The sequence below is a fragment of the Falco peregrinus genome, chromosome 1 (genome assembly GCF_023634155.1).
Source record: "Falco peregrinus isolate bFalPer1 chromosome 1, bFalPer1.pri, whole genome shotgun sequence".
NCBI lineage: Eukaryota > Metazoa > Chordata > Aves > Falconiformes > Falconidae > Falco > Falco peregrinus.
In genome coordinates, this window is record NC_073721.1 from 51,451,737 (window position 1) to 51,473,282 (window position 21,546).

At 37.4% G+C, this 21,546-nt stretch overlaps 1 protein-coding gene across 5 annotated transcripts in view; it reads right to left on the reverse strand.

The window, feature by feature from the left end:
• Nucleotides 1-21,546, reverse strand: part of DENND1A (DENN domain containing 1A) — a 217,001-nt gene that overhangs the window by 71,281 nt on the left and 124,174 nt on the right. For all 5 annotated transcript variants that reach the window (XM_055793717.1, XM_055793720.1, XM_055793716.1 and 2 more), the window contains 2 exons: nucleotides 18,971-19,072; nucleotides 11,484-11,609 (listed from right to left, as the gene is read on the reverse strand). In XM_055793717.1, the coding sequence (XP_055649692.1) occupies nucleotides 11,484-11,609; nucleotides 18,971-19,072 (228 nt within the window). The remainder of the gene's footprint in view (nucleotides 1-11,483; nucleotides 11,610-18,970; nucleotides 19,073-21,546) is intronic.

Below are 21,546 nucleotides of genomic sequence, written 5' to 3' on the forward strand. Positions count from 1 at the left end.
CCTGTCCCTCCCCAGGACTGAAGAATCAAGATGATGGCAAGCACACTACTGAAGCTCTTCACATGTGATTTTGCTAAGCCCCAGGGCAGTATCAGAACATCTCAATGGGATTCTGAAGAGAAGTACAATTCGGAATGATAGCAGGTCTCCTATGCTGTCTGCCACGGAAAGCAATCAAACTGAACTGTCAGTTATGTCATGCATACAAATGTCTCATTCTGTCTTTAACCCTGTATCATTTTAGGCTTTTACTGTATGAGCTCTATCACCTATCTATGCAAATCATTACAAATAATTTTGATTTACTGCCTTTCACTTTATTCTTTCTGTCCTATAAGAGCACAAATTGTATGCTCCACTTCATACACAATCTATAATTTACACGGTAAAAGACCAGAGTGGCATGACTTTTCTATTACAAAGCTCTGTGGGTTTGTTCCTAACCTGATCTAATAGTCTAATTTTTATCATTATTTCATCAAGTTTGCTTGCTACTGAAGCCTACAGCCTACTTTACAAATGAAAATACCGAAATCTCTTCTACCATCTTCTTTCAAGTAAAGTAATACTGTCTCTTCAATTCTACAGCTGCTTATCCTAGTGAGAATGTAAATGTCACTTTGCCTGCCTGCCTGAAAAAGTCCTTTTTTTTTTTTTTTTTTTTTTTGGGGGGGGGGGGGGGGGCGGGGAGGGTAGTGGTTTGGGTTTTTTTGTTTGGTTTGGTTTGATTTTTTGGTTTTGGGTGTGGTGGTGGTTCCAGGTGTTTAGTTTTGTTTTTTATTTTTTCCTCGTATCAAACGCAACTTATTAACAGGTTCATTTAAAACCCACACAGTTACCGAGTGCCTTACACAGAAGCCAAACTCCCCAGTTATTTTATTTTACACTTGGTGTTTGTTTACTTGCTTCATTGTTCTACTCTAAGTCCCCTGCACTTCATTAGTTATATCTTCAACTTTTCCTGCATGGCGGCATTTGCACATTGCTTCATTGCTTGCTGAGACTGTGCACTCTCAATTATAAGTATCATGTGAAAATACAGTAAACACACAGGCGAAAGTCAGTCCAAAATACACAAAGGCTTTTGAGAAGAAACAAAACCAAGTGGATAAAATACCACAAAAAACAGAGAATCAGGTGTGAAAGGCACAGGCAAGTAATTTATCAGTTGCGTGTACAAATCCTTCAACAGTAAAGCTTAAGTATCACGGAGCTGCTCCTCACTGTACAACCTTCCCTGGTAACAGGAAGATTTAGAGGCTTTTGAACAAAGCTACTTTTATTTCTGCAGCAACACAGAAGACACAGAGAGTGACCCTAGCCAGTCTGATGGCTGAACATATAATTTCTATGGAGGCTGCAAAGTTACATAGAGAATGAAACACAAGATACTTACTTCTCTTCAACTTGCTCACAGGTTCCAACAAACTAAGATACCACAAAAGCTTAAATGTGAGCATGAAACAGGTAAACATTAAGTCTCAAAAGCAGTCCTGTGAACATCAGCAATCTGAAAACCACATTCAAAGGCACGTAATGTTTCATCTATTATTGCTGTTGGTGTACTACAAGATGCAGAGCACACAACCCCTTACTTGGGGATTCTAGACTGAAGTACAAAACCATTCCCATGCTGGGTTTGGGTTTTTTTTTTATTTTACTGGTGTTTGGCGGTTTTTTTGTTTGTTTGTTTTACTTTAACATATACGGTGGACAGGAAAGTTTGACTGCATCTTTTATGGCAGAAATGCCATATTCAGCAAAAGGTTATGGTAACTTTCTCAAACCTGCCCTTCAGAATCTTAGTTCCACTCCCTCAAGGCTGGCATACAGCATCACACAATGGAGTATCTTATAAATTCGGAAATTATAAAACAATTCTATTTACTGCATAAAAGCACTGTAACACTGCTATATGAGATTAAAGAGAATGTCTTTTCAGTTCCATTTACATATGCAGATATCTCAACAGACGTAGATGTAGAACATTAAATGTGTTTTGAAGAACAGTAAATGCTTGTTAGAAAAAGAACCATTTTTAAGGTTTAAACCAGCAAAAGCTAAAATGTCTATAGCAACAGTAATGCTCAGAAACAAAACACAGCTACAGGACTGAAATGAAAACAAAAACCACACAGAAAATAAAACAACAAAACTGTCTTTCCCCAGTAGATGTTTTTCAGTCTGTGATTTTAAATTCTGGGTAGTATTTCTTCTAGAACACTTTCCATAAATGGTAAAACACAGCAAAAGTTACAGGTAGCTTCTAAGTGAGATTGTTGAAAACTAGGGTCTTCAAGACATCACAAAACACAGAATTTTCATATTAGGAAAATAAAAAGGCTTATGTTTCAGTTCCAGAATATACAGAAATCCAATTTATCTCCACTTTAATCATACAAACAACAGGTTTTACACAGTGTCACTGTCTACTCATATCTGTTAGTAAAGTCATCAGGATGAGATTTAGAAATTATCATCATTTAGGTACTACTAGACTGTCTATTCAGGAATGTATTTGTAAGTTAAAAGCACGTGAACAAGAAAAAAGTAAAGATGGGTGGGAGAAAATTCCTGTTAAATACACATAAGCACTAACTTTAAAAGGAGCACAACAAAATCACAAGTAAAACAAAAAGCTTTATTTTATAAGCTTCTGCTCATTGTTTCCACTACAGTTTGCAGGTTTTGTTTTGGTTTTGGTTTTTGGTGGTTTTATGTTTGTTTGTTTGTTTTTAACCAGTGTGTACACATGTAAGGTAAGAATTAGTGATCTTTTATCTTCATTTTTTCTATATATGGACAAACACTCCAAAACCCCGACCTGCCAAGACAACTCTGCTGAAAGGGAAGGATCTACTCTGTACACAATCTATACTTTTAAAATACACATGCAGAGGGGAAAAAAAAAGCAATGCAAAAGATGGCTGTGTAGAGGAAGCAACTGGAATATGGCAATTACTGGGAGTTGGAAACAACTATTTACTCTTCCACTGAATAACTTACAAAAATAATTCACCATGGCAACAATCATACTTCATAGTAGATAAAGCACTGAATGCTACAAAGCCTTTTCAAAATGATTATGCACCAACATGTAACATGCACTTTTTTATGTAACTTCACACATATTCCAACAAAATTTGTTTTTGGACTCATCTGGCATTTGCTTTTTTACTCTGCACCACACATCATCTACTTTTCTGACTTCTGTCCCACTCAGATTGCATGGATCTGGAATTGTTGAAGGATTTTACAGCATTAGTCTGGGCAAAAAGATTGATATACAGTAATTAATTCAGTGGCCTTATGTTGCACCATCACACTGCTGCTTTAATATCTTCCTGAGAAATGAATCAATTTGTATTACTGGTATTACTGACAAATCTGTAAAGGAATAATCCTTAGCGGTGTAAAAACCTAAAATGGGTATGTAAACCATCCTCTTAAAACACTTTGAAACTCCCACTGTTGTAGGAGATCTAAGTATCTATGGGACTAATCTCGACTCTACCTTCCTTAGCCATGAATTTAAACAGAGGTAAAGAGCAACAGCTCTCTTTATAAAGTGCACACAGTTCTTGGCCAGCAAATATACGATGCCAGAGCAACGTCAATATTTCAGCTCATTATAGTTAGCTACAGTACCCTGGATAATAAGAACCCATTCAGAGCACATATGAAGAACAACTCCACCAAGACTGATGAAATGTTAAACGTAATATCCTGGGATAGTAAGCAAATGCCACTGTGCAAGTGGATTTCTGAAAAAAATATTCATTTTTGCAGAAGACTAAGCTAGCAATTCAGTGGCTGCACCACTGTATCGATACCAGGAATTTTAACAGCTGTTAAGGCAGATTCTCTAGTAAGAGGTTACAACAAATCCAGGAAATTACAACATTAATGTTTAATGGATGCTTGTCAAGCTGCCTCCTGTCCAGAATGCAGGTGCATGACTTTTAAAAATGCCTTTTAACTGCTAAGTTGCATCTCATCTAAGAAATTTTGAGGAACTTTTAAGTCTCATTTGAAAGTGATACCATGTCCCAAGGTTAAAAGTCAGAATAAATTTACTCAGAAACATTAAAGTTTCTAGAGTTCAGTTGTGCAGCATTTCAGCAGCATGCCATGATATTGACAATACAGTGGCCCAGATTCTGAGGAAGAAATTCAAAAAAGGGATGGAATTAAAACCAATACCTACTAACAATATATAAAAAGCAGCAACACATCTTAAGTACGTTGTTTTGCAAGATCTTTACATCAATACAATGTCGGCAAAAAGAACTGGAGAGCATCCTCGTGCTTTCTCCTTACAGACTGAGTACTGCAGTTGGCACTTGATTTAAGTGGGATCAGGTAGGCTACGTCTCCTGCAGACACCGAAGGACTCTATGGCCAGCTAACCCCGAAGGGAGCGCAGTGCTCAACACCAGCATTTCCAGGAGGTATGGATGCACAGCAGCATACACACAGCTGCAACATGGATAATCAAACCAGTGCTATCTTTATGAGAGCTGATAATAGAAACTGCCAAAAGAAAACAACAGGATAAAACAATTCTCCAGAAATGTCTTCACACTTTTGTGTGAAGGCAGGAAAGCTTTTCATTTTTTTTCAAGGAAAAAAAAAAAGTTGGAAATACAATAAAGGAGGCACCTTTTCTTAATTGTATACCCCTTATGAAAGTGTAAAGTCATACACTTCCCCCAGATATCCCTATATGGCTCCAGAACTATGACAAAACCACAAACTGAAAAGGCTTATCTCATTATTTCCTTAAGTTGAATTGAATGTTATGTTGAAAAAGCAAAGTTAACTTTTTATTTTCTCCTATTCATAATGACTTTTCTGATCATTGCTTAAATTGCATCATATCAAGAGAAAATTTGCATCCAAGTTACAATTCTGAAAATCAGTAGTACATTGCCTTCTCTATTTAAAATCCAAAAATAAATTATCAGACTTTGACAGAACAAGAACTAAAGCAGCAATGTATACATAAAGCCATATATACATACATCCAGTGTAGTTCAGCTAAAGCAGTTTGAAAACTGGAATATATAATACATATATGAGTTTCAATAAGTAGTTTCATATTAAGATTAGACAACATTTTGTAATGTCTTAAACACATTGTTGTCCACAGATTAGCAAGTAACTTCACTAATGAAAGTGCATAAAAAGTGTGGAAACAGGAAAGTGCATTGACTCTGCCCCTGAGATATTCTATTTACTCTTAAGTGGATACATCTAAAGAATATTTAGGTTAAACTTAAACCAAATCAATTCAGAACTATTAAAGTTAACCAGAATTTATCTAGTTATACAACTAATGTTTGCTCAGGTGAATAAACCTGAATAAGACTGAATAACTATGAAGCCTTAAAAGAAATTAATTGAGACTTCATTGAAGAGATCCACTTATTAGCAGTAATTCCAAACGAATTTAAGTTAGTACCAATAACTCTTTATGGTCCTAGTTCAATCTGAAGTTATGTGAAGATTTTTACAATATGATAGTGGTACCATAATCCAACAGTTTAATAAAAGTACCATCCACTATCAGAACCACTGCAGTACCAGTAGTTACTTAAAATCATTATGCTTCCTTAATAGCATCTTAAGCATTCAGTAAGCTCCCAACTACCATTCCATATGTTTTAAATGTAATTGAAAAGCAGTGGATGTTTGAAACTACAACAATGTATTTCCTCAGCTTGAGATGGGGGTAGACCATTCCATTCTTGTGAGAAACATCGCAAAACAGAACACCACTATTTTTAAGGAATCTGCAAACAGTGAAAGTTACTGGCCTTGCCTTTCTGGGATGGAAAAAAAATAGTCAATTAAAAAAATTAAAATACCTCAATAAATTATTAATCAATAATAAGATGCTAAAAATAAAAGTCATATTTTCCTGTATTTCTTCATTTTAACATTGATTTCAAGTTGTCCTCACAAACAGTTTAGCAACACTTTTAATACCATCACAGCTACCTTTGCCCTCTTCCCCCCACGCTATTTTGAGACTTATTTTGTTTAGAAACAGTGCAAAATTTGACACTTAACAAGTAACCAGCAATACCCCCTTCGCACTGGACAGGGATCACATTACTGTTATTACTTCATTGCAATTCATTCACGGAGAGAAGGGCCTCTCAAGGAGAGCACAGCAATGCTAAGTTTTGCTGGGCAGACGTCAAGAAGATGAGCCAAATTAAGGAATATATTTCTTGCCGCAAGTAATGCAACTGTATTAATTGTTTCATCTCGTCAGAGACATTGGCACAAATCAGAGACATTGTTGCCACAGACCTGCACATACTGGAAATAATTACAGGTGTTGTGACTGTGTAAATCCAGTATAAAACATGGAAATTAGAATATCAAGTATATTCACAATCCACCAAAACCAGGTTGACATGGATATTATAAACAAGGGAAAGGTGTGGATTTAGGTAATATGACAATACACACAAGAAACAATTTTACAAGGAACGCAGAGTTCATCACCCTAATAACTAGATTAATAAATTTGTAACAACTAAAATGCCCTTTTAAAAACAATCCAGGATGCCTCAATTCAAAACCAAACAAACACCAGTCTCTCATGCATAGACATGTGTCTCCAGTGGTGTGTCAGAAATAAAACAGGCTACTTTAGCTCACATTGCATTACATATACCACTCACCTCAGTATACCATGTATACTGCGTCGTGAAAGATGCCAAATTTTACAGTGCTTGCATGTAAGACTTAGCAATGCAAAACAGCAAAGTTTGAGAGAAAACTACCAGCAAGAACACTTGAAAGACTGATATTTGGGTTATGAATGTTAGTAATAATCCATACAGAAAGTAGCAGCACTGCAAAAGAAAAATAAGCACAGAAATTTTTATCTTTCAGTGTATTTATAGCAATGAAACACAGACAAAAGGAACCAAGACAAGGAAATAGAAGTACCTGTTTAGAATAAACAGATTTTAAAGCTAAGTACAAGTAAATAAGCTTTTCAAATCTGGCAAGCTCGAAAATGTATTAAGCATACACAACTCCCTTTGCAAAGCTCACTGGAGCAACCACGTATCCAGAGATCAGGCAGAAAACTGGTCATTTGAGAAGATGGTACCTCAAACTTGGAGCCCACTGTTAAACTATCATACCCAGGCTAGGTGAAAAAGCACCCCTGAGGCTCAGGCTAGCTGTGCTAGCATCACAACCCAAACCCAATACATCATACTGCATCCTACCCTACACCCTACTGCTTTCGGTCAACCTACACCATAAGCTTAAGTTCATTCACAGGTGTTGGGATGTTTGTTTCTTAACAAAGATTGTGAAAGCAAATCAATTAAATGTTTCTTAACCACTAGGTGTCAGCAGAAGAAAGTACACAGCCAACATCTTCAATGCAGAAAATTCGAGTCTCATTTCCTCTCTCACTTACCAATACACACAACTATTAAATACTATGAACCACCTTCACACACACACAGTAATTATACAGCTATTTCTGTTGAAGATGACCTACTTTTGCGAATTAAATATTTAGAAGATAAAAACATTCCCTCTGTAAAAGAAAAATAAAATCATCAGGAATTTTAAAAAGTCATTCCAGTGAACAAAGTGCTCATATTGGTGTCACTGTTAGAAATGTAAGTAATGTTCGTAAAGGTAACAATCTGCCTCAATACAGCCAAGTAAACACACTGCTTCTAATGTGTTGTACTGTAATTAATAGCAACAGAGGTTTGTGGAGACTCAAAGTACATCCCATGTAACAGATATTCTTCCATACTTTAAATGTGGCTCAATGGAACTACAGAAAACACATATACACAGTAGGAAACATAGCTGGATCAGTTAATTTGTTACATAAATCTTAAGATTAGACTTGAAAACTGTATTATCTGGATATGTTTTTTCATAGTTCTAGTTACTGAAGGTCTCAAAGTTTACAGCAACAGTAACCCATTCATTGCTGGTGTACTGGTTAATATATACATCACATAACCTTGTATCTTTTAGAGTAAAAGCTTCTGAACAGAATAAAATCTCTTACTATGCTTAAGTATAATGTGAATTTAAAGTCTGCCCTGTGACATATTCTGGGCGTACAAAGAATAATAAAACATAGCTTCCTATCATTTATCCCGAAAAGTCAATTCATACCAGATGAGATGGTCTGTGTAATTAAATTGTCTTACGAGACAAAAATTAAGAAAGCAGGTAAAGCTGCTGCTTCTTTGAATTTATTTCTTAATTATCAGTGGTTTAAAATAAACAGATTTCTTGACTTATGGGACATGGAATGCAAAGCAGCACATCATGTTTGGTATTGCTTATGCCCAATATTTACAATATGTGAAGGTGGTAAAAGAAAAAAACCACAATGGAGGTATTTGAAAATACATTCTTTTCCTAGAAGCTATTTCTTCAATTTGCTTTTCTATTTGTCTCAGACACATCAAAATTACTTTATCTGCAACTGTTACACCAGTAGCAGTTTCAGAATAATTTTCTCCAAATGGACATAAAATTTTTAAAGCAAGTTATGACAGCCACTGTGGTCTTTGTGGATTCTGATACATCAATGGAAAGTAATCAAAGAGTTGCTGCATACACTTTAATGTTCTTCTACCATTCAATGAGAAACTCCCGTCATGCCATATTTATATGAGAAGATGTGTATCATGATCACTTTGACCACCTGTTAGTATATAATCTACAAACTCAGCACACTGAGCTAAATCAGCTGACGGGAAACAATAATGAATTTAATTGCTGTGCAAAAAGATGGAATTATGTGAGAGTACAGAAACCTATTTCAAGTGCAGCATTTGAAGTACAGCACAACAGAGAAACACAGGGCTTTAAATTGCAAGTTGCCTTACTAATTGCCAGTTACAATACTTTGTTATTAAATTACAATCCCATTTTCTTTTGTGAACTTAGCAAGTACATGTCCTAATTGTTTTACTCATAATGCACTATTGGGAGTTTCGCTGCATCTTCTTGAGACCAGGTTTTCAAAGGATTTTGAACTAATTTTTTAAGTGCAATGTTCCAAACAGTAACAGGATTTAACTGCATTTACTGTTGGCATGTTCTAAAACAGAAATGAAGTATAAAGTAGTTGTATGATGTGCCCAATACCTCACAGGATGTCTATAGCAAAACTGGAAACAGAATGCAGGTCATTTGACTGACACGTTCAGCACATGACACACTTGCAAATTTTCTTCATCTAAATCTTAACATTGAAATGTATAATCAGAAATCAAATTTTTAATTTATAGAAGGATTTGGAAAAGAAAGTCCTGAAAACTTCCATGTCCTGATGATTAAAACTGGTTTTTATGACATATTTGTGCAACTACATTTAGAAGTTTTCTTCGACGGAATGATAAGCAAACAAACAATTTCTTCTACTTCCTTAGGTTAGCTGTCCATCGAAGTTGCATTTTCTATGGGTGTGCCATTGTCAACTGATTTTGAATGTTCATCTTTAACATTCAGCCTTCAAAATACCAGATGGTATTTCCAGAAAAGCAATTTAAATTTTTTATTTTTCTTCATAAATCCCTTAACTAGTTAATCTTACACACACATCCAGGCAAAGCATACACCAATATTCCCAGAGTTGCCTGGCAACTACTGGGAGGAGCATCAGAGAACAAGGAAGCCTGCATGGATGAAGGGAAGCCAGTGTCTCCCCAACACGGATAAAGGAGGCTTACAGCCAGGGTGTCCTGCTGGTTTCATTTTTGTTATTTATACGGACAACATTTTAAATACCTCCCATTATTTCACCTTACATGCCTTAAAAGCCCAATAGTTATACCCAGACATACATGAACCAGTCTATACAATTTATTTTTTCCACACACGCAACACATGGATTTCCCCAGCAAGATGTGGAAGGACTCATGGTGACTTCAAAAGTCATTTCTGAACCCTGAATACGAATTGTAGGAATGATGCTTAGTTGATGGTGATAACTGGACTGTTTAAAATTCATACTGAGCTCTTTTTTCCTTCTGGCTCTAAAAATAACAAGACAAACTAGTAGTGAAGAAACTTTATTTACTGAAACATCCTCAACCTCAAGTAACACTACACCTGCACTCCAGCTTCTGGTCTTCTTCTTTAATATCATGATTAAAATTAGATTTATTACTCGTCTGCATGCCAGATCTCTCCATTAATCTTCACTGAGCAGAACAATTCCAAATACAACACCCTTTCTCAACCAGCAAGCCTTCATTCTCACTCTGCTCACTTAGCCTCCCCACTTACACTCCAAACTCATCTTAGCACCTCCCAGTGGTATTCAAGCTCTCCATTGCTACCACCAATTTTCATTTCTGCCTCCAAATGCTTGCAGGTAAGAGAAGGCGGACGAGAGACCAAAGTATGTTTTTTCCTCTACAGAGATCTTCTTGTTAAGCAGCTGTAGGTCTAAACAACAGTAGTTCAAATGAGCCCATGAACAGTACACTGAGATTTACCACTGCATTTTGACCTGCACATGTGTTAGTTTCCCCTGCTTCAGAAACAGCGAACATAGAATATTTTGGGAATATTTTGTAGATCACTCTGCAGTTAGTAGTTTTCATCCCCCGTATTTATGGGACATCTCTCATGAACGTTACTCACCCTGTTTAACTTGTCTCTAAAGTATGTACATTTTGATGATAGACAGTTAAAAGGAACCCCCTAAGTACAAGGTAGCAAAACCAGAGTGTCACAAAACACGTGGAAATACATAGATTTGGCTGGACTGATTTGTATTGACGTCGGTGAAGCGACTTGCAGTAAGCCAGGAACAGATGCCTCACTAGAAGCAATAAACCCAAGATCAAGTACAGAAAAATCCTTCCCCCACTCAGATGGCACTTAATCGTTGCTAAATAAGAGATTAGCTCTGAACCAGAAGCAAGAGATTGAATTTCCCTAACAGAACATTTATCGTCAATAGTTACAACTCCAGACAGTCTTCATATTTCTGTAAAAGCGCAATTTCTTTACTAATTATGTTCTTAAATGCCATGATTCCATAAATTTACATTTTTCAGTCGAGCATATATTGTGTAAAAAGTGTATCTTTTACTACCTTTAAAACTAATACGATGAATACCCACGTTTTGTAGTGAGAAAAAATGGTCAGCTCTGCACTGTCCTCCTACAATCATTAATGTATACTTTTTAATCATCTCTCTTCTAACTTAACTGTCTTCAAAACAAGCAACACTCACACCTTTCCATAAGAAGTTTTCTCCCTGTGTGACTGATCATGCTTGTTGCACTGCTTTCTTTTTTTGGAGACTGGAACACTGTTTTCAGTACTAGTCAGTCAAAGAGCTGCAATGCTGACCTTAGTAAGAGTAGGTTACACTACACTTTGAGTTCTTGTTCGCTTTTTTCCCCACCACTACTGCAGTTTTACATCTTATGCCTACTAAATTCCTACTTACAGGTTCAATTTTCAGGGCGTTTCTGTAGCTCCCAAAGAAAGATGCTTGTGCTTTTAGAAATGCTCTTGCAACACCATCTCCAGTGGTTGTAGAGACCTTCTTCAATCTGTTCTTCAGTGCAGAAACCTGAAATCACACAAGCCTAGATCACTCTCCTGTCACAAACAAAGCTTAACACACTGGGGCACAGTGAAATGAAAAAACGTGCTAACCACAGCAGCAGTTATGACACAAAGCAGCATTGTGAATTCAGAGTTGAATTTTTCAGTTCTAAAAGCATTACTTGTCAAGCTGGTTTACTTCTCTAAGATGCGGTTGGATTCTTTTCAGAAACCAATAGGAAAATAAAACTTTTGTTTCAACCTTCCCTCCTAATTGAAACCCACTGTTAGCATGCTGACGAGCACTCTTTTAAAGGTAGTCCATGAAGTTCTGTGCCATTCTTGATTAGAATCTATGAAAGAATTTCAACTAATCAAACACCAGACTAAGAGAGAAACCGTTCTGCCTAACCAGGCCACCCATCACCACCAAGGCTAAGAACAAATTCTGTAGGTCTGAAAAATCTGTTTGCCACAAATACAAGTTGTTGGGTTTTGTTTTATTCTTTTTTCTTTTAAGGCTATATTCCCTTGTGTTTAAGAGAGTTAGTGGAAAATAACAAAATGAGAGTTTTATTTATGCATATGGCAGGTTCCCTTGGCTGGCTCCCAGACACCCACCCAGCCGCTCCCTCACTCCCCCTCCTCAGCAGGACTCAGGGAGAAAACACGAAGAAAAAGCTCGTGGGCCGAGTTAAACACGGGGAGATCACTTCCCAATTAGCATCACCAGCAAAACAGGCTCTGCTTAGGAAAATTAATTTTAAGTTATTGCCAATTAAAATAGAATTGGATGGTGAGAAACTCAGGCAGAAACTAAACAAGCTTCCCCTCTCCCTGCTCATGGCCTGCCGGACCTCTGGCATGGGGCAGCAGCAACGAGGTTCGCGGCCAGGGCGCAGCAGGCCCCCTCCACTGCCCCTGCCTCCTCACCAGGGCCCCCCACCCGGTGCCTCCTCACCACAGCCCCCTCTGCTGCCCCTGCCCCCTCACCAGGGCCCCTCCCCGCCTCCTTACGAGAGCCCCCTGCTGCCACCTCTGCCCCTGTCTCCTCACCTGGACACAGCAGCCCCCCACCGCCGTCCCTGTCCCCTCACCGGGTGCAGCAGCCCCCCGCCACTGGCCCTGCCTCCTCACACTTCTCGGCGCTGCCACGCGGTGCTTCGCCCCTTCCCACACTGGCTCCCCGCGCAGCCCACGGCCCAGCCCTGCCAGCGGGGCCTCTCCTCACGGCAGCGGCCAACCCCCGCCCAGCACCTCGCCACTGACACCCCGAACGATCCAGAAAACCTGCCGTTTTTTTAAGAAGTCTCAAATTAACCATGGCATTCTGCCTACTGAAGTGTTGGGTTTTGGTTTTTTTTCCTTCCTTCTCAAGAGATCTAAACCACCTGTGTCCAGGACAGCTCCTCTCCCTTCCACTCTGGAGGTGTTTAATTACCTCAGGACTCACAGAGCTGCGCTCCAGGCACGCAGCCCTCATGGTCTCATCAGCATTTACACAGGGACACCTCCCTATCACAACTTGGCAAATATCAACTACATGCACTTCTATGCGGGCAGTTAAAACTACCGTGATCCAGGTTACCGGAATATTCTTTGTTTTCTGTGCACACCAAGGGCTAAAGTTTTAGAGGACTACCCATCACTGTTCCCTGCGCTTCAGAATTCCTCACACATACAAGAAGGTTGTGACTTAGTCTGATGTCTCTTTTCTAGTGCTTGGAGCTCCGTAACTACTGAAGCAAGGTTGTGTATCTATGTATTATTGTTAGTGACAGCATTTTTCTTTTCCAAATGCAAGCTGGGAAAGGAGATGATAAAACATTTCAAGGATTAATACCAAGCTTGCTGTGCCTGTGCCGCAACAGTTATAGGTTACGTTAAATCATTAACAAATAGTTATGTCAGTAGCAATTTTTTGGTGTTGCAGACAGAACCAGGACAAGGCAAGTTTCTGGAGACTAATCTCACAGAACACGATACAGAACAACCATCTGGGCACCGATTCTGGAAATCCAGCTCACGCTCTTCAAGGATGCGTTCCTGTCACGTGCAAAAGGCGGGTTTGACGAGATACCTTACGCAGAAGACAGGACGGAGCCACTATTGCAGAAGGAAAGCAGAAAGCCAGGAAATCCCTAGTCATCTTGATTTGCAGAAGAAGATGAATGACTCCATAAATATCCATATTATGAATTTAACAGAAATAATTCCACCACTAACTAACAAGTCTCCCTTATTCAAATGCCATTCTGAAAAACCTCCACTGGGGTAGCTCTATATACTTCACACTATGCCAGAAACGTTGCAGGAATATTACTTACAGAGTAAGCAGATTCTGTTGTAGTGAACATAACTTTGTTTCTGAGAGTATGAATAGTACCTCATAAATATAAGGTGATGGTTCAAGTGTTCCAATTACTTTTCATGCATTCCCCCCATCCTTCAGCTCATAACAAAAGCTTATCCTGGCCTCATTCATAGCTCCAAAATCCTACCAGATGAGTTGAGCTTTTTTCTGCCTTGGGGTTTTACCACCAGACTGTCTTAGTAGCAAATGGCAGGCTGATTTTACTGAACAACTGTTCTTGAGTACTATCCCTCCTATAAGCATGTCCCTCACTTCCTCCTTCAGTAGCCTCGGATCTGGGGAGGCCATGAAAGTGACTCCTCAACTGCTATATAGGTGTTAAATTTATAATCCATGCTGTGCACTACTTTTTCTTCTTTTAATACTAGATGTTATATTTGCACTTGTATTTACCAAAACAGTTGCAGAGACGTTTCCTTTAAATTTTTCTGCAGACTCCATTGTAGAAAGAATTTCATTACAGTTATTTAGTATAACAGAAATAAGCAAGAGCGTCTCCAGCATTGCTTATAAATCTGAATGCTGTGGCTTATGCCAATGATCCATGCATTAATGAGTCCATAAGCACATATTAACATAATACATTATAACACATTTAGTCTATCACGCCCATAAAATAAGCTCACTCCTATTCACTGAGACAATGTCTCTCAAGGAGCTCTGTTATTCTCAAAACGCAAAAGCTTCATGAGGTTTTCAAACCCAAACAGCACACTTCTCTGTGTTTGAAAGGGTCTGGACTTGTAGGGATGAAATATGCATTTATTTCCTATATTAACTTATGTAAACCATTTAAAGACTGTTCTTAAAAGTGCAATAAAATGTCCATAGCTCTGAGTAGCTTCCAAACCCATCTCAAACATTTTTCTAAGTTGTTTTCTTTAAATATTCATGTGAAGATAAAAAATTTGCCATCTATATAGCAGGAAAAGGCTCTATGCTTCCTTTTACAACAAACTAAAGTTCAGAAAGCTAGTCACAGCCTTTCTGTGTTTCAGCTTCCCCATTTGGTATAGAAGCAGAATATTGATAGGTATTTTGCTAATTCTTTAAGCTTTTATATCATTTGCTCTCTTCTTAGACTAAATCAAACAGTGTAGCATGTGTAATATGTACACTTTTACTCTTCCAATCAGGATTACTGCAATATGCATGCCATAGCTTTTTAAACGAAAATGTTAACAGTGACGTATTTAAAGAGACTAACAAGTAAGAAAGAATAATCCATGTTTACTCTGGAATAAATTAGTACATAACACAAAATAGATTATACAAGCAGAATTATGATTGTTTCCTGCCTAAAGAGGCAGTAATACTTTAAAAAAAGAAAGAAAGAAAGAAAAAAAGACTGTGACCACTCAATATGAAGATTATTTCTAGCCAAACTGACACATATACATGCAGACTACCCTGAGAATGTTTTTTAAGATTTTTATACTTCTGGCAGTTCAGGTTTAAAGGTCCAACTTAAACTATCACCATGTTTCAAAATGCAATCTGTGCAATGCAGCATAATGAAATGGTTCAGTAAAGGTGCTAGTGGAAATTCTTTTAATTAGGTCCAAGGCTTTTCAGTTGTCAACATGAATAAAGCAAGAAACATTCTATTGCAAACACAGTGTAAGAAATAAAAATGGATTCACCTTTAAGAAAATGGCTCTGCTATAGAGTTGTAGTGTAGTACTTCTTGCTGTCCTAAAAGCAGTTAATTTCGCACGAAGTGGAAAACTGTAACATAGGCTTCCTACTTGTGATAACTTGTTAATGAATGGACAACAGTAGCACACACAACTAAATTACTGACAGCCTAAGATATTCATAGGCTAGTGCAAATTTACAATATTCTCACAGCCATCAGATATGTAAGATCTCTTTGGCGCAGTACACTGCATTGCATCAGGGCTTCATTTAATAAAAACTACAAGTTGACAGAGCGAGCTTATGCTTTATTCCTTGTACTATGAAGCTCTGACTACAACTAAGACTAGAAGATGACACTTATTTGGAAATACATGAAAAATCCATAAGGGTTGCATAAAAAAAATTACTACCCCCTCTTTGCTATTCCTTGCAACACAGACGGTGGTGTAGGAGACTTGTCAGCAGCAGATGCACTTATTGTAATCACAGTCCTTAATAAATCTCTTTTTTTAATATTGACTATTTTAAAAGGAAAGTTACTTCCCAGGGCACTCTCATGCTGCCAGATTTTCAGCAACATATCAGAAGCAGAAGGTGAAGGAGGGACAATTTTTCACATTTCAAATAGTTCATCAATAAGGCAGTAGTATATACCTTGATTTTCAGGGACCTGACCTGATCAGTTCAGGCAGCCTGACTGCTAGCAGGTACTGCTGAGGTAAACAGGGGCAAAGAAATTACTTAATCTGATCCTGCTGGAACTGTCTCAATACTATCCAGCTCCTGTGACACAAATCTTAACTGGAAAGAAGTTTCAGTGTATGTGTGAGTTTGGGTCCAAGGACCCAAAAGAAGAGTAAAGAACCGTTCATTCTAGATTCACAAGAATCAACAGTTTAGGTGGCAACATTACTGTCACAAAGCTCAAGCACAACTCACTACCTGAAGCTCTAAAATAATCACAGGACTTCATTTACTTGATTAAAAAAGCTGTTCAAGGAGAGGGGGAAAACAGCTTTAAAAACTTACCATGGGATTAACTACCTGATGGTAAATGCATCACACAGAAGGTGTTTTTTTCCTCATATAGATAGATTTAATTTAGCAAAGTAAATTTTGTGTCTATTCAGCAGTGCATGAATTGCTCACTGTTTTAAGTAGCAAAACCGGCAGAATAGTTTGACATAACAGCCATTTATGATCATGAAACTGTTGAAGACATTTTTAGTTTCTCAGATCATAAATGCATCTGTTTAGACTGAGACCAGGGGGAAACGCAGTCCCAGAATCTCCCCATCCTCCCAGGAAAGCAAAATTAAAAAAAAAGAAAAAGAAAAAAAAAGTATAATGGATTGGCTTTAGGGTCTCCCTGCTGAGATGAACAACTTGATCCACTTACAGTTCCAAACACATGATGCATGAAAGAACTGACAGAAATTCAATTCTTGCAAAGAAGAGCAGCTGCTCTCTAGTGGTCAAAGCCAAATATTAAGCAGTCTGAAGGCAAGGAAAAGACCTAGAGGAGAATACTTCATTATCTAGGTAACTAAAATAATGAAACAAAGCTAAATAAGACATAAACACTGATCCCAAACACTAATTACACAACGCAACATGATTCAAGTTAAGGCTTTGTTGCGACAAATATTAATCCCAGCTGTATTTATATGGCAGTTGTGAAAAAAAAAAATAAAAAATACACCATGTACGCTATTTGTGAGCCATGCCAGTTAATTGAATTTGCTGGCAGCACTTCCTCTGCTCTGCTCCAAACATCCTCCAAGATAAAATGTAGCTTTTAAATAGACCTGTGGAAAACTGAATCAAGAAATTTGAACTAATAAAACACAACTCTCTACTGTTATAAAAGTGAAGTAAAAGTAAATAATGAAAGGAAGGAAGTCTCTTAAAATTTATTACATTCCAAAGCTTGAAGTTCTGTGTTTATTGGTGAAGTCTCTTCTGATGTTCTACAGTGTGCCTACAACAGCTCCTTTAATGAAGTCTCATAAAATCTAATATAATACTTGATTGTTGACAAATCATATACATGTTTGAGGCCCCGCGCTCACTGTATCCAGACATTTCTTACATAATTCCATGAAATTTACAAGTCTGTCATTCCCTGGGTTGCGGATAATGGCACGAGCGATGACCAGCTGGCAGATTTGGATGCCGGGAGTGAAATCAAAATGAAAAACTATATAAAGCCAGAAAAATTCATGGAAGTAACTTTTATAGACTAAATGCTTGACTAAAGCCAAAATGTTCACAATCAAGATGGACCTTTCATCCAGAGCCCACTGTTTTTGCAGAATGGATCACACCACAGATCACAGAGAAATGACGGGATGTCACAGTAGGAGGCACTGGGTATTCACCATTACTTGAGTTTTTCCTCAAACAGACCTGCTCATATTGAGTTCACTGCATATCAATTTTATTTCTCAACTACACATAAAAAGGTATAGATCTAACTGTCAGCACAATATTTTGAACTAGTAAAAGAAATCCAGATTTTCCCCTGCCATTTCCTCCTAAACAGTCACCCTCAGACTTAAAAATAGCTTCTTACACTCTTACTCACTTTACTGCTCTTCCCTCTCAGCTTCTTTAGTGAAGATGATTACAGCAGCAAGTTGCAAGCTGGATGTAATTCTTTCCCATTTAAGGGAAAGATCAAATATTTATACAACATGTCTATCAAGTTATTAAAAAAATAAATTACCAATAAAAGTTTGAATTAGAAAGAAAATAAATTCTGAAATATAGACACTGAGCAGTCCTAGATGTGAATAGGAAGTAGTCCATTTGATATTGTAATTCAGGATATAAAACACACAAAGTTCATTAAAGCTCACCTGGAAGAAGTCACAGGAAAAAAAACATACCATTTCATTTGGAAACCAAAGTTATCTACAAAAGCAGGATTATTTTTTTCCTAATAGAATGAATAAAGATGATTTAAAATACTACTACTGCTATACCATGAAGAAATAAGTTTTATTTTTGTTTCTTGTTCAGACGTACCATAACCTGCATGTTTTTAATTTCTGTTTTTTCACCTGTAAAAGACTAACTCTTTAGATGACCTGAAACTTGATGATACCTTTCCAAAACCAAAACTGGATTGCTGCAGCATTTCTAGCTTATGTGGGCATTAGCTAATTTTCATTAGGAGGCTTGAAAATATGTCTGCAAATGTTCAGAGACATTACTTAACACTTCAAAACAGGAAAGAATTGAGGTAAAGCAGTTTACTTATATTAATGAGAGGAACACAACCAGACACCTCAGTTACAAACCAAACAGGTCAAAAGGATTTACGCTTTTAACTAATGGAATAGTTGCATAAGTCATTTAATACGTACCACATCATTAGGAAGGTTCTGAAGGTCATCAAAAGGGGTTTCCAGTGTGTTGGTATCTACATTAAGAATCACTACATCTTCCAGGGCCATGTTTCTTACTTTCTAAATATAAGCAAATTCAAGAAAAGGGAAAGGAAAAAAATCTAAGAACAAAGAGTCAAATTTTACGCATAAAGGAGACAAGTGATGGCATAATATGGCATTACAAAACTTCAAGCATTTTAAGAACAACCAACATTCGTGTTTTTCTGTTCACTATTTATTTATTCACATTTTACAATGCTGAAAAATTAACCTTCAATTTGCAGAGAGACGTTCTTAACATTGTGCATACTGAAATTTTTTAAATCAGAGTTATGATTATTCAAGCGAAGATTGATTTCAAGCACCTCTACTAATATTTCTCTTGATCTGGTATCCTGCTTGCACATTTAGCAGTTTCTAGCACAGTCAGATTTCAAGTATATATTTTTATATTTAGAAATTAATTTAAACAATAATAAACAGTAGCTTTTCTAGGAGTTAAGAGCTGCACTAAATCAGGGATGGGAACCGGTTTCCAAATTCCAGGGTGAATTTTGGAACCCCAACAGAGAAAAATTTACAACTGTATTTGAGTAGAATGGGCACTACCAGAGGTTAGTAAAGAAATAATTAAAAAGAAAAAGGAGGGAAAAAAAAGCTAAGAGAAAAACAGCTCCACCGTATCCCAGTCTCTTAATGTTCAGCGACTCTAAACTTTTTATCCTGTTCCCGTGAACTGAGAGAAAGAAGTGTCTTTAATCTAGTTTGAGTGTTTACATCATCTGTAACAGTGCATGGACATACACAAGAAAAGCATAGCCTATTTCTCAAAAGAACCATCCTTAGTACCTTTGACTTTAAGTGTCTGAAGATGTTGGTGATCTAATCAAATTTAAACATTGTCAGACTTTACTTCCCTGCTTAAACAACAGTAAATTAATCACTGATATGAAACAGAGCAGCATTTAAATATTTATTTTAACACTTTTTCCACTAACAGGAGAGTTTAAACCTTTTTTTATTGTTATTTTGACTGACTAATTATAAATATTTAAGCCCTCTTCAAATGAAGCTTTGAAAAAATCAAAATCAGAAAGAGCAGAACTATAGAATATGGCAATTACAGAAACTTCCCAGTGACACTGTAAACAAATGTTTAAGTATCTACATACCTATACATAGGACCAAATGCAAGTCACTGAGGAGGGAAATGAACAAAAACATACTCAATTTTTAATTAAGGTTTTGTGGGGTGGGGGGAATTGTTTCCTTTAAAAGAAAGGAACTAAAGCTCTAAAACAATGGCAAAGTTGAGCCTTAGGCATCTAAATAATTACCTTCAGTTTTCAAGGCTCAGCCCTCCGTCTATAAAGAAAACTGCTGTGTACTTGGGGGGGGGGGGGGGGGGGGGGGGGGGGGGGGGCGCGTAAAAAAAAAGCCAACAACTATAAAAAGCACTTTGTAGACTTTTATGTTTAGGTCTTCCATGAGAAATTTCTTTAGCTTAAATGGAAGAATACTACATTTAATGCTTTCCATATAAAAAGCTCAAGTACTGCATGACAAACCAGGTACTTTCCTCTACATTTCAGGAACCAAAGGTCACTCTGTTGGCTACATCTGATAAACTCTAAAGCAATCCAGGAGTCTTGCTCCTTCTAGGAGTCCGGAAGCACCAGACAAACTGATTTGCTCCTTCCTGTTTCATAAAATTAAAAATCTCACTTATACTCAGAGGAGTCTAAAAAGCTCCAACAAAAAGGTCTTGCAACGTACTTAACCAAAGCCAGAAGCTTGTCAAAATCGACTGCTAGCACAAGACAGAAGGAATTAAAAACTTCTCTTGATTCTTGCCGAAGAAGCAACAAACATGTGCTTGAGCTTGTCAATGGCTGTTTTTTAACACTGGTGATGAATCTGCACCTTCCCTTCAGCAAAGTGTTGGGGGGTTCTACAGCAAAGAATAAGCTTGTGACAAGTGGGTATCTGCCAGGGGGTACAGCACCATGCTCATGGAGCAAGGACCGTAAATGCTGATCAACATAATCATCTCCACACATGGCCCAGAAATAACTGTATCTGAAAGGAAGGCTAATATTAAACTCTGCTGTGCTATACCTTTACACCACGAAGAGCACAACCTTACTTTAAAACTTCTCAGTATTTAAGACAGTGGATTTCCCTGGAGACAAACTCTCAAATTTAATAAAACACTTGAGACTACCTTGATTTATAGCATCTGTCTTGCAATGTATTTGAAAAAAATATAATTTTTCAAAGGTCCAATTGTGGCTCATCCTAGAGAAACACAGACTGACCAGTTCATCTTAATCCTTATCTGTGTTTATCATCTTTTACTATAGTATTTGATAAAGGTATTATTAGACAGTTATAAGGGCTTTTGTCAAATAATCACATGGTTCTTTCACTAAACGTAGCACCTATTAGCCCAACTGACCTGGAAATAAAAGTATTTACTCTCTTGTTGGAATTTCAGTAAAAATTTCCAGCGTCCAACTACATTTCTCCCATCAAATCCCAGCGGACTCTAT